General features: G+C 40.0%; 1 protein-coding gene across 5 annotated transcripts in view; it reads right to left on the bottom strand.

Annotated features, from left to right (window-relative positions):
- The window catches only part of ano2b (anoctamin 2b), a 61,329-nt gene extending 50,699 nt beyond the window's left edge, over nt 1-10,630 (bottom strand). For 3 of the 5 annotated variants that reach the window (XM_055055551.1, XM_055055553.1, XM_055055552.1), the window contains exons 1-2: nt 10,397-10,630; nt 5,554-5,744 (exon numbers count right to left, since the gene is read on the bottom strand). In XM_055055551.1, coding sequence (XP_054911526.1) covers nt 5,554-5,744; nt 10,397-10,433 — 228 coding nt within the window. In that variant the 5' untranslated portion in view covers nt 10,434-10,630. Of the gene's footprint in view, nt 1-3,090; nt 3,452-5,553; nt 5,745-10,396 lie in introns of those variants that run through there. The other 2 variants (XM_055055554.1, XM_055055555.1) reach the window with 1 other exon arrangement.
- Between the last annotated feature and the right edge of the window lie 3,969 nt (nt 10,631-14,599).

The following is a 14,599-nucleotide window of genomic DNA, read 5'->3' as shown; positions in this document are numbered from 1 at the left end:
AGGCCAGCCCCAAACTATCATTCCTTCAGGATGTAGTCGTAATGAGGCATACAAGTCAAACACAGATTGTTCAAAAATAGACAAACCAAACCTTTAGGCTTCGGGGGAATTATGCAATAACTGAACAAACTTAAACATCTGATGCTGTGTCAGCACAGGCAGACACAAGTGGCTTTTGGCAGATCCTCAAAAACAATGAAGTGAGAACCTTCAGCTGCAGAGTGGGCAGTCAGCTCACCTTTGCCTGTTTTAGTCTTTATTTAGAGAGGGGGAAGTATAGAGGGAGACTAAACGTGGAAGCAGCAAGAGGTATAAATGTACAGACACCAGCCTGATGTGAGGATTTTTACTTAGTCACAGGGTTGTAAATTGTAATATCCCTGGATGGTTGGACTATGGAATGATTAAAATTTTAAAACTACCCTATTGGTTGAAATGATCACTATTGTTCCAACTGGGTTATACAGATACAGACACTTAATTTAATACGTTCTCGCAAGTCTAGCTGTATTTTTTACGTTTGCCTATTGGGTGTCCAGGGGTGAGGTCCAGTTTCCTGAGCTCCCCGTTTTTATTTGACCCAAAAATAAAATAAAAAAAAAATGAAATTGACGATTTTGTTTCTCTTTAGGTGTTGAGCTCTGAAAGAAAGTTGTGAGCAACCAAAATTGTGTCTACACTGATGTTAGCTTTTGTGTGTGTGTTAAAGTCTAAACACTTTTGTTAGCTGTTAGCCAGAGCTAACAGCTAACTGTCTACGCGAGATTTGTGCGAGGTTAAAATAAAGCCCCAATCTCCAGAATGTTAGAAGAGTGTACCCTGACAATGTTTAGTAAATCTTAAACCAATGTAACATTTACAATCTCATACGTTTTTGAAGCAATGGCTTATGGGAGTTTTTCTCCATAACAGCCGCATGTGCTCCAATGCTAATGCTAGCTTGTACAGAAATAAAAGCAAGGAAAACCGAGATTTAGCTCAAGTTAAATTCATTTATTTTCACTCCTCTAAGTGAAAATAATTAACTACTAAGTGAACTTAATTTAACTGCAACATTACTGCTATTGCCAATAAAATACAGTATTCATGTTTTATTGAACTTCAGCTCTAAGTTTCTACAACTGCTGTTTGGCTTTACATTAAAATAAAGTCAACAGATGGTCATAAAAATAAATCGTTTGAACAACAAGGAAACACACGATTAACAATTTTGGACACTTCCTCTTGACGTAAAATTGGAACTGATGTTTCACGAAATGTGCTTCAGCCTGAAAAGCGATTTTAAACACAGATAAATGTGAAACAGTGTGAGCGTCCTATGGATTATACACTCTTAATTCAAACTTGTTCATGTAATCAGTTGAGGGTGTTGACAGAAAGAAAATGTAAGCGACTTTATTTGTCATAGAAAGTTCAATAGAGCAATTTAAAAGAAAGTAAATTCTTCATATTCTAATGACCAAGTAACTAGAAATATGATTTTATTGTCCAGCTCATTTGGCTGCAAGTTAAAGAAACTAGATTTTCAGTATAATGTGAGAACAAATGTAAGAATTCAAGATGGTTCCTGCACATTTTTGGTGTGGATAAAAATAAATGTCACCCACATACATTTGGATCTAAAGTTGGGCATTCCTCTTGGCAGCCAAGAAGTTCAGATTTCAAATTCAAATGCAAAGGGATTTTTTTTAAAAACATACGTGTATGTTAATGAGCTCTACCCACTGAGCCAGAAACGTCCATCTCTGCAGGATGCATGCTGCCAACACAGTTGAGCTCCTGAAACGTTCCCTGAGGTCTCTTGTTTGTTTGACACTTCTGTTCCCTTTTTTTTGGAAATATGTAAAGCAGACTTCTGAGAAGAGTCCCACTGGGACTGATCTAGCCAGTACCTAGAAAGCTTATGAGGCACAGATGTTTGTCTTAGCCAAAGCTTAAGGAGCTCTCAGGGGGATTTGGTCCCCTGGGACTCCCCGAGGGCCCGTAATGATCCTCAGCAGGACTTCGTTTTATTACGTCATAAATGGTCTGCAGTAACCATGGTATTGATGGTTAGTATTCTCATGAATATAAAACAGGAACAAAGGAAAGTGAGGAAAAGTGAGAAGTATCTCCATCTGTATCAGCGCTGAGCATGAAACTGACAGCATTCTTGCATCAGATCATGGTAATACAGGTTTAATAAAAGTTATTTTATTTTTCTTTAGCTTTAGCTAAAAAAGGTTTGGAGCCTTTCAGAAGACTTTGACCCAACGAGGGAATGAGTAGAGTCTAGAAAATACAGAGAAATCTACAACTTCAACAAAAATAAATAAATTACGCCAACTTCAGAGCCACAAGTGGCTCTTTGGCTCTCTTAAAAATAAACAATGAAATTTAACCCCTTTTTTTGTTTTGTTCTGTAAAAAAACAAAACACTGCCCCTACCCCCATCCCCTTCACCCTGGTGAATTTGGTCTAGAACCACCTCTAGTTCTGCATGCGAATATAAATGCACCAGCAATTGGAGCAACATAATGGCTCATAAAAACATTGTCACATATGTAAATAGTGGCTTCAATCTTATATCGCCAGAAGTGATTAAAAAATAAAAAAAATCTCCACCACTATTTCCCAAAAATGTTTTTTTGAAATCGCTTTTGGCAAAAAATGACGAGATGTCAAAGCATAAATTAATATGCGAAATATTCAAGTAAAGACGTTCTAGGTTGAAAATTTGCGTCATCAGCAGAAATTTCTATTTGTACAGATGTTTTGTTTTTTTTTTCTTTGGTCCTGAGCGTGTTTTCATGCTCACTTTTAGATCCAGTCGATGTTCATTTACAGCCACGTTATACAAATGAAAGGACTTTTCGCCAGTTACTCAGGATTTTACGGGACTGTTTAGCATCAGTTTGGAGGCGGAGGGAACCGAACCCGCAACTAAGAGCTACAACGTGAGAAGGACTTTTTAAAGGACATTTACGTGTAACACAAGGTGAAAACAGATTAAAAGTACAGCTGCTGGTGTTGTTGGGGTTTTTTAAACTCCAATAAAAGCAGCTCAAACTGGAAGCGGGTCGGCGGATGGGGGAGAGCCCCGCTGCTTACCGGGATCTTGTCCTCGCTCGGGGAGACCTGCATACTGTTGCGCTTCTTCAAACACACACGGAGCGGGAAAAAGAGGAGGAGAAGAAGAAGTAGACTGGGATTGAAAGTTGCCGGGTTTTGCAGTAAAACGCAGCGGAATTCATCACCCCCGCCGGTTTCCCCATCGCCCCAGCCCTCTTCGACCCCCGCTAAACACCGGAGCTCGGCCCGGTTCGTCCCCCGTCCAGCAGCAGGAGCCCCGGCCCCTGCGCTCCGGCTCTCATCGCTTTGGGCTTCAAGAGGGATGCAGAGTCAGGTGATGCGAGCCGCTCCGCACTCTTCTACGCAACTGGGTGATGTGGAGGCTGCCTCGCGCGCCGACTGCGCTCTACACACTGCAAAAAAAAAAAAAAAAAAAAAAAAAACACACACACACACACAAACCAACTCATCTCAAACTATCGGGTCGCTTTAGCGTTGGTGGGAAAAAAAAGCTAATTCAAACCCAATTAGATTTTTGTTTTTATAGTTAAAAAACACAACTAGAAGGAGAAACTGTCATGTTACTGACACTTTTTTCCTGCTTAGTTTGAGTAAAAGATGTTGAGGGTGTTTTTTTGCAGTGTGCAGAAATGCCTTCTTCGCCGCTCTGTGATGTGATTGGCTGATACTCGCGTTCCCACAGTGAAACTCGCTGGAGCGGAAATGTCAACGCTTTAAACTACATACATCCCCAATTACAGTCATTCCAGTCATTCATTAAGTGAAACAGAGATTCGCAGATGTATTCAGTGCTTTAGAAGGAAGTTTAAGAAAGTTTAAGGAGGTTTTAACTGCGACCTCGGTTCTTTTCTAATCTTCTGTAGCAGATAGGTCTGTATTAGAGCTAATGCTAGTTTGTGTAGCATTAGCGCCTGAACCTAAATATTGCTAAATTAATATGGATTCAGTTGTGTCATTTTATTTTATTTTGTCATTTCAGGGTTTCACCAGAATACCGAAATGAAATACAAAAGTATAAAAATAATGTTGTAAAACTAGCCAATGAGATTTTAATTGCTTTTTTTTCCCGCCTAATCCTCTGCAGCTGCTGGCTATGTTACAGCGCTAATGCTAGCTTGTTTAGCACCAGCATTAGCTTCCTAATTCTAGCAGAAATTCGAGTTCAGTTGCATATTGTTTTTATGTCAGCCCTTTTCTACTAGAATATTACCAACATCAAACAAAATATGTTTGTTTTGTGTTGTAACCCTGGCCTTTCCAGCAAGGAGTCACTGAGGTTTAAAATGGACATTATTCATCTTCTGTAGCAGCTGGTTGTGTTGTAGCGCTAGTGCTATTCTGTATAGAAACAACACTAGCAAGCAGAAATTCAGCTTCAGTTGTGTTATTTTTTATTATTTCAGGGTTTTTCCGGTAGATCAATTAAAAAAAACTAGCCAGAAACTAGAGTTCATTGAGCTAAACCTGTTTCTCTCCTAACTTCTTGTAGAAGCTTGCAACGTTTCAGTGTCAATGAAATTATTCTGTTTTTTATCTTGACGCACATATTTCAGACGACCAAACAATTGTTTTTTTTTTGTTTTTTTATTCATCATAGATAATCCACTTATATAAGAGGAGTTTTCAAATAATGATTTAATTAATGAAGTAATATAACTTCCCACACTAATGAATATTCGAAACAGAAACAACCACTCCCCTGTGTACTGCAGATTTAGTTTGTGCTACAGAAACAGGATGGGCTCATTAAATAAAATTCATTCCCAACATTCTAAACAAAGTCCCTGTGACATCAGCCTTCACCATAAACTAGCTTAAATCTCGCATCGGCTTCATTCTGTTTCGCATAAAACCTGCTTTATTATCAAGTGGACTTGTTTACATAGATCCAGAGCATGAGCACCCAAAACAAAGTATGCCTCTATCATTATCGCAGTGACGTCTCCAGTGCTTCTAATGAGACATTTCTCGCCATCTCATTAAATGCTGCAATGAGATGAAATGCATTGCCAACACAGAAAATATTTCATCATTAGCTCAGTTTAAGAGTTTTCTCTTATTTCTGCATGACCTACTGTCTCATCGAAACAGTGGCTGCGATTTCCGTTACAAATGCGCACAAAACTTTGTCAGTAGTCCGCCATTTGGGGGGTAAAAAGATCATTTTGCAATTGTGGCATTTAAAATGATGTTGTTGACCCAGTGGGTGTGGAAGAGGGTTGTTGATCGTGTGAGTCATAATGCGAAAAATGTTTCAGTTGCAGTTTTGTGAAATAAACCAATTTTGATTGTGACCACAAAAAAAAAAACACCTCATCCCAGCAGCAAAACCTTTTATTGAAAAGCACGTTTTTAGGGTTGTTTTTAAATTAGCACGTTTCCATAAAGCAATTTTCTTTTCGAAATGTCAAATTGCGCAACTACATGGAGAAAGAATAAACTCAGATGTTTGAAACAGTTTAAGCTCCAGGCTCCCTTTACCTGCAGTAGGCTCTGAGACTCCTCAGCGGTGGCCTCCTCCTGGTGACCCTTAGGCTCCAGGACGCTGCGGGGCCGCAGCCCAGTGCCGGAGGCGTCCCGGGTCAGGGTGCATGGGGGATCGCTGTAGATGGACGAGGACTCACTGAGCGCGGTGGACACCCGGCTGAACCCCGCGCCGTTGGACCCCAGCTCTGCAAGACATTTCATCCAGAAAGTGAGTCGTCGTACATGACTGAGAGAGTCTGGGACATGATAACCAGAACATTGAAGCCAGTAGCAAATATATAGAATATAAACATAAACATGGTGACATCTACATTATTAAATCAGTTCAATTTATACTTTTAAAACATGAGAGAAAGAATGAGGAAAGAAGGGGAAAAAAGCAAAACAAGTTTTTTGTTTTACTTTAACAAATTTTTTTTTCATTAAAAATACATTTTGACATAGTTCACCCTAACATTCATATAAACACAGAGTTAAAACTAACTTTCCATCAACCAAAGAACATTAAGCAGCACAGAGAAAACCTCAATCAAGTTATTCATCACTGAAAAAACAAAAATTTAGCCTTTACTCTGTTTTTTCTACCATTAGGACAAACAGTATCAACTTTTCCACCAAAACACCATTTCATTCATTTCATTTAACGCAAATTGAAAATAACAGGTGGAAAATGTAACAATTTCCACCTGTTCTGTGCAGCCCTCACCAAATGTAAAAGCTACTTCACCAACATTTGTTCAAAACATCTTCCGACAGAAAAAGCAACAGTGAAAGTTGCTTACATTCAAGAAAAATGCGAAAGGTAGTTTCAGAGAAAGAAAAGAGAATTAAAGCAAAAAAAAAAAAAAAAAAAGGGAAAAAAAAATTTCAGAGGGCGACTTTTTTTTATATCCAAGTTAGGCTGCAAACCACTCTACTGGCGACAGGAAAAAAACAGAAACAAATCTACCCAATGATGAAGAAAAACACAGAAATATCAAACTAAGACTTTAAGTGACTTAAGTGTATAAACATAGAGCCTTAAAAAGGCAAACCATAGCATGAGAGCGACGGCCTGTGTTAGAGCGGAGCTTTGCTGCAGAGACGTGGCGACGGCTCTCGTGATCCTGGCTTCCTCTCCAGCTGATGCTAAGTGATGCTAAGTGTTCCTCGGTGCTACAGAGATGCTAAGTGACTGGGTGAAAGCTTCGCTTCCCACTGAGCAAATTGTTACGCGTGTCAGTCAGTGACAAAGCCAGTCTAAAAGCACAATGGAAAGGAAGAAAAGCCCACTTCTCAGTTTTTCCTTGAATAACAAGAGAAAAGGAAAATGAAAACATGACACACGCAGCGTCTTGCAGAGGTATTTCCACCTGCTCGACTTATAAAGCAGAGCAGCATTCAGTCCAGTGTCAGTTACTGTGAAATTTCTAATTTCACAATTATATGGGCGACAGAAACACAGCTACCTGCCAAACATGAGCGTGTAGCTAAACTGTAAGACAAGCAGTGTAGGGTAAGACAATGCTTCATGCTGACTCTGGAGGAGCTGCAGACGTCGTCATCTGGCGTGGAAGAATATATTGCCGTATAAACAATAAAGCGACCTTGTTTGCAATTAGCCACAAGCCGCGTATGGAAGACATGTGGAGCAGGTCAAAACTCAAAAGAGTATTAAGTGGGGGAGAAACTAACTGCACATTCACATGATGAAACGCTCAATAAATACTTTTTAGTTCTGACATGATGAAACGTGGAGCATTTCAATGCTTCCACAAACTTCCTGGTTGAGGTTTTCCTGTACAGTAGAGGTGAACATCAGTAGACTTGTTGCTGAGTGTTTAGAGACGCCTCCTCTCCTCCTGCTGCTTCTCTAAAAGATTCTAAACAAAACAGATATTCCTCCATCTTTGTCTGATTGCCATGCTGTCAGAAGCAGATTGCTATTTTTCCTCTCTCTCTTTGTAATAAGGTTACCACATTTGTGCATGTGCGTGTGTGTGTGTGTGTGTGTGTGTGTGTGTGTGTGTGTGTGTGTGTGTGTGGTTATTTTAGGGATACAGACAGCTGTAGCCATAGTAACGCACCAGGCCACGAGCAGCGCTCTCATTTCAGCACCATGGACAGCTCTCTTCATGTATTCTGCTTTTTTTGTTTTTTTCCTTCTTTTTTTTAAAAAAATTATTCAAATCCATTTGTTTCTCGCTTGCGACAACAAAGGAGGCCTTGAGGTCAAGGGTCGTACTTGTGTTTTGAAAACATTTCAAGGCAGCAGACTGACATAAGCGCGGTCACTCGGTTACTGGGAGGTCGCCAGGTTGCGTCTGGTGGGAGGGGGAAGATGAGGGGGGGGTTTTGGATGATTGCGGTAATCCCAAAAGTATAAATATAAATCAGGGCATCAGTAAAACTGGAGTTCCCATTGAAACCAGCTTCCTTTAAAGAGGCAGTATTACGTAGATTTACCTTTGGTTTAGCTGCACATCATGTTATAATGTTATAATGATAACCCATCATGTTATAATGTTATAATGTTATAATTATAACACATCATGTTATAATGTTATAATTATAACACATCATGTTATAATGTTATAATTATAACACATCATGTTATAATGTTATAATTATAACCATCATGTTATAATGTTATAATTATAACACATCATGTAATGTTATAATGTTATAATTATAACACATCATGTTATAATGTTATAATTATAAACATCATGTTATAATGTTATAATTATAACACATCATGTTTATAATGTTATAATTATAACACTCATGTTATAATGTTATAATTATAACCCATCATGTTATAATGTTATAATGATAACCCATCATGTTATAATGTTATAATGTTATAATTATAACACATCATGTTATAATGTTATAATTATAACACATCATGTTATAATGTTATAATTATAACACATCATGTTATAATGTTATAATTATAACCATCATGTTATAATGTTATAATTATAACCCATCATGTTATAATGTTATAATTATAACACATCATGTTATAATGTTATAATTATAACACATCATGTTATAATGTTATAATTATAACACATCATGTTATAATGTTACACCAGGTATCAAAAACATACCTGGTGTGTTGTTTTGATTCTTTCATGCATCTTTTAGAAATCATTTCATCTCCACGGCAACCATTCAGCTGTGCAAAATGCATGAGTTGACCTAGTCCTGCCTTTGAAATGCTTCCAAAATACCAAACTTCTGCCTCAGTGAACTCAGTGTACAGCCCTCCCCACTCGGCTCCTGAAGACTAGCCAGCAGCAATTAGCAAACACCCGGTGGAACTGAGCATCAGCTGAGCTGCTAGTCAGTGGAACAGTGGTAAAAATGTTGCTGAAGGGTTCATAGAGGAGCCATGCTGTGATGAAATCTTGAAGGCAGAGTTTCATAAAGAGCAGGAACGTCTTAAAGAGACAGAGGCCCAATTTCAAGATGCTGCATTACGAAGTCAATTTTCTTTAAAGTCCTATTCAGTATATCACCACTTTACTAAAAAAAAAAAAAAATCTTTTGTCAAAAGTGATTTTTGTAATTCTGTATTTTTTGGCAATAAAGACATGGTGATTTTTATTTTTCTGTAAAAATCAGTTTCGGGAAAAAGAAAAAAAAAAGACGTTGGCCTTTAATTTAGTAAGGTGATGATATGTTGCATTTGTATAACAACTGAACAGTTACTTTATTGTGCTATATGTGCCACAATATGCTGCTATATAACAGATTTCTCTTAAGTGTGCCTCTTTTAGCTTTCCATCTGACTCTGAAAAAAAATCTCTCTTTCTCTCTATTTTCACACTTGATTGTGATGGCAGAGACAAAAGCCATCTTCCAGGGAGCAGATAATGTGCAGCGGCGGCAGCAGCATGGCACAAAGCCTCCATGCTGACGCTTTTATCACATGTTGTCTCACTGATTGTATGGACACTTCAGCCAGAGGCCGGTTTGACTTTGGTTTTCGTGTTATTAACTGCCGAGCAGAGAGAACACTGATGCACTACAGCTGCAGGCGTCTTTGTGTGACCGAAGGATCTGAAGCTACAGCTGAGATGTGGAGGCATCTCCACATCTGAACGTAGCTGGGAATCAGAGTCTGCATGTGTCCATTTCTGACTGGTTCTGGGATTCAGATATTGTCTGAAATTCACATGGAAATAATGCTGGACATACGATGGTTTTGTTTATTTCATAACGTTTCTTGAATCATTTTTTTGGGGTTAGAGTCACTGGTTTTTTTGGAGGGTCATTTGTATTGGAGCTACAGCGCAGGGCAGGTGAAAATGTTGTTAAAGGGTTAACAGAGGAGCCATGTTGTGATGACTTCCTGAAGGCGGAGTTTCAGAAAGAGCAGGAGCTTCTTAAAGTGACAGAGGCCCAAAACAGAGAGTCAATTTTAAAGTCATATTTGAAAAATATCATTTTTATAACAACTAAAGGTAACAGTTAGTTGTTTTTGCTATAAAACGGCCTGCAAAACACATAATACTGCCCATTAAAAAAATCAAATCAAATGAAGTATTTGTTCTATATTACCAACTAAAATAAACGTCTCAGAAATCTCAGGTAGCTCGCCTGGTTTACAGTTGACCTTGAATCGCTGGGCTATCAAATGGACCAACAAGGCATGCTGGTATATCAAAGTCTGAAGGAAACTAAACAGTTGTACACCTGAGCTCGTGATGCCACCCCAAACCCCCATGGGGTCGGCTGACACCCAGCGGCATCCATCTTTTGTTGTGTGGAGGCAGGAAGAGACAGACGGGACGGGGCAGGCCACACAAAGGAGAAAGTAGAACGTTTCCTATTGGTTACTCACCTGCACAGGTGGATGAAGGCGACCGGCGGAGAGCCATGTCACCTCGGCTCCGACTGACTTCCTGTTTCCTGTGAGAGTCCAGTCAGTCGGCCATGGTGCCTGGCTGCGAGGAACAACAACAACAATCCTCAGCTCAGTGGAAGCTTAGCTCTTCCAGGATAAGAGTCTTTCCCAAACGGCCGGTGGGATCGCACAATCTCTGCACCTCTCTGCTTATTGTGCACACTTACTTAAAGCCACTGCACCGGAGACTCATGGGTAGGAGAGCGGGGCGCCTGATTGGGCGCTTGGCTGAGGAATTACAGGAGCCAAGCAGAGATTATTGGACCTTCTAACATTCATTAATTATTGGGCCTTCTGTTCAGGCTTAGCCGCAAACCTGCGAGGTCTTAAAGGTCGGCTTTATGGAGCTTAAGACAAGGAAAGAGTGATCACGGCACAGATTACAACCGAGGAGTATTTCTTCCAAAAACAGGAGATTAGGTGGAGCAAATTTGTAAATATGAGGTCAAAGTGTCGAGGTTTTGAAAGAGATGACAAGAAGCTAGCAGTTTTGCTCCTTTACATTTGAAAATCTCCAGCTAAGTGATTCCGGTCGTACTTAAAAGAATATCAGGAGGAAAATGTAACATCTAGACCAAAACAATACCAAAAAAAGTATTTTAGGGGACATATCTGAAGGTATGGTGGTGGCACCATCATGGTATGGGCTCAAAGTTGAGGAGATGTAAGATGGATGTAAGCTTCCAGTAGGACAAAACGCTGTGCAACCGAGAACAATCTCATCCTAAAGGCAATAAAAGGTCAAACATCCAGGAGCCTGATAGCACCAAAAATGTTTCTTACACAACTTAATTTTTATCTTTCACTTGGAGTTGGTGTTAAATAGAGTCTGCATGTTGAACAACTCAACCTGGAATATCATCAACTTCCACTAGGGGGCGCCTTAACTTATGCCAGAACATAATATTTCTCTGGTTAAGGCTCCAGAAGAGGCACAGGTCCAGTTTGGGATATGGGAATAACCAATAGAGTCTTTCCTCGTTGATTCTGAAAGCATTCATTCAGAAAGAGCACACAAGGCATTGGCCTTGGCAAAAAAAATCATCCTCTCCAATAAGTAATCCTTCGGGATGGCGGTTACAACAGCAGTCTCATGCCAATCCAAGCTCCACAAATAGCGCCCGCCTTCTCTCCAACTTCTCAGGCTAAACACAAAGTAGGGTTTAAATAGTCAGAGTCATGTCAGGTTGGTGGTTCTGCATGTCCAGAATTACATTGGATATCTAGTTGGTCCATCTAGTTGGAGCTTCTTTGTGTTACATTTCACTGGATGATTTTCCCACTTTCCTGTTTTGAGTCAATCATGGAGTTTGCAGGCCCTCATTTTAAATATATACCAATAGTAATGTTAGCTATTTAAATCAGACCGTTAACTCCACCCCAAACCTCTACAACTGTCAATTAAATTGTCTCGACAACGCGCTGTACATTTCCACCTCTAATGAGGTAATTAATGAAATAAATTCAACACAGTCTTATGTGTTTGCGCTCTCTATTTCCCACCAATCTAATTGCTTGGCAACCCTCCTGGGTGACTAATTGTCCTACCCAATGGTAACTGATGCTAAATACAGATAGAGTGTGAGAGCCAGCTTCAGGTTACACACACGTACACACACGCACACACACATCCGCGAGCCTTCGCTTCCTGTCAGTAAAGATATCTAATGTGGCACACACACACCTTCCCACTTTGTCTCCGGTTACTGTGGGTACAGTCGTGTTGAGGGTGTTAAATATTAAATAGTTGTAATGAAAACGGCTAGGTGTTGTAAAACTGCTAAGAGGTCAAGTTCAGACTGAAGGCTGCCCACTGGTCATGTTGTCCATTCTGTTCTGCACGCTGGCTTTTTGTGGTTGCTGCTTCAGGAGACACCTTGAAACTTCATCAGACTAAACCCACAAGACAACATTGGATTTCTTTGGGATTTTGTGTAACAGACCAACGTAGAGAGGCACATGGTGAAAAACATAAGATTGAACAAATAATCTTGTTTTAGTCACAATTTAAGACGGCGAACTAGCCAGGAGTCACTGTCGCAAAGCGATCTCGTATCATGATGCTTCTACCTCTGTGCTTCACTGTTAGTATGCTGTCTTGGTTCGTGCTAAAACTGTCCTAGTGTTCAGATAACCTGTTTTCAGACTCATCTGTCCAAGAAACATTCATTAAATTGTAGAAAAAAAACCGAAACTTGACTTGGAACTCAGAAATTTCCGAGTTTTTTTCTCTAAAATGTCTGAGCACATTTTATAGCAAATTTCTGACTTTGAGTTGAAGAATTTCCTCTTTTGTTTTTTCTTTTTTTAGAAAATTTTGGCGATTTCTTTTTATGTGCTCAAATTTTTTTTTCTACAATGGTCCTAATATGCTATTGTACATTTCTGACAAAGTCTTAGAATAATAATGAAAAAGAAACTGTCAGTGGCAACATAGAGACAGCTGTGAGCGTGGTGCTCCTTACGGACGAAATCATGAAAATGTCTGTCTTCTCCGCAAACCAAGAGGCATTCTTGCTCGTCCGCCACGTTTTTTCCGCATGGAACCTTTTGTGTACTAGATGCAAATTTTCAGAGGTACACAATGCAGAAAGCTCTGACCTTGCAGAGAGAGTCAATTACTGAAATTTTTCAGAGTGAACCTATGTGGAAAGAATGGATATTGTTTTGAATGACTGCTTTCTGTACAGTGAAATGTATGATTTGAAATGTCTTTATACTATTCTGAATCTTTTTTGTTTTGTTTTTGTATTAAATCCTTAAAATCTAAATAAGACGCACTTTGTTTCCCCCCCTTTCTCTGTAAATCGAACCCTGACAGCTGAAAAAAAGAGCATTAAATGTGTATTTATGCTATTTGGGCCACTTAAGACACCCACCATAAACAGAGTGAATCCCACCCACACGCACATATAACAGCCTTTCCATCCACATCGCTGTGTTCCACAAACTATATACATTCAGGCACCTTGCTGCCTATCAAGGTTGATCACCCCTTGCCTGAATCCACTAATTACGCCCTCCAACCTCAGAGTTACCCTTCAGAGAAGCGAGGTCAGGACAAATAGCCTCTGCTTGGAGATGTTGGAAAATCCCACCCACACACACTAACGCAGGGCCGAGTGATTTCCCTCGTCGTCTGATCTGGTTCAAGTCTTCCTAAAGGGGAACAAAATGGAACAGAGAAACGGAATGAATCGATCGCGGATGCTCCAGTTCCCTCCAGTTTCTTCCAGCTGCCTCCTACACTAGCCTCACAGGTCCATGACAGCGCAGGGAGTTCTCCTGTGGAACACTACGGCGCATGTCTGCTGGGGGAGAAGAGAAAATACAAGAGGATTCCTGAAAATCTACTGGAAGTCACGTTAAGGCCAAATTACAGATGTGTGGGTTGTTTTTTTTAAAGCTTCTGAGGTGAAAACACAACAGAGTCTGAGCGAACCATCCAGTCATTTGGTGAAAAGGCACTTAAAGCTGCCTAATCCACTTGCACCCTCACTGCATGCTGCCCGGATTGATAGAAAACATCTATTGTTCTCAGAGCGGGGCGCTCACACACTCACACACACCCACTCTCTGCCGAGAACTCAGAGGAGGCAAACACAAGCAGCGAAATCTGGAGAAACGCAAAGAAAAGTAAGAAAGAAAAAAAAAAGTGGATTCACATGGAGTCAGGCTTTTGGTGAGTTGAGGCGAGCTGGTTGCAGCGCTCCATCTGGTGGACAAAGCGCATAATGACACTCTGAGATGCCCTCTTGATTTATTAATTTATTAAACACGTTCAAGCTTTTTCCAAGAAGCAACCCGACTCTGTCCAGTATGTTTTAAACGAAACTCGAACACAACCGCTGGTTTTAAAGTGGCAGTATTATGCAAGATCTGTTTTTAAGATTTACATGATGTCATAATGCTACTCCATCATCAAAGCATACAGGGAGTATTGCTTTGATTCTTTCATGCATGTTTGAGAAGCAACCATTTGGGGATGCCTAAACGCTTGGTCTCACCAAGTGCTGCTTTTTATCCATACCGCCCCCTTTAAGCTCCTTCAGACTAGCCAGCAGCAATTGGCGAACATCAGGTGGAAATGTGCTTCTGTTGAACTCATTGTACAAACTAGTTCTCAGTGAAACATTCAGA

Source organism: Poeciliopsis prolifica, unplaced genomic scaffold (assembly GCF_027474105.1).
Source record: "Poeciliopsis prolifica strain line A6 unplaced genomic scaffold, Auburn_PproV2 SCAFFOLD042, whole genome shotgun sequence".
NCBI classification, from domain to species: domain Eukaryota; kingdom Metazoa; phylum Chordata; class Actinopteri; order Cyprinodontiformes; family Poeciliidae; genus Poeciliopsis; species Poeciliopsis prolifica.
Note: the sequence above shows the minus strand (reverse complement) of the source record. Positions and strands in the feature narration are given on the sequence as shown.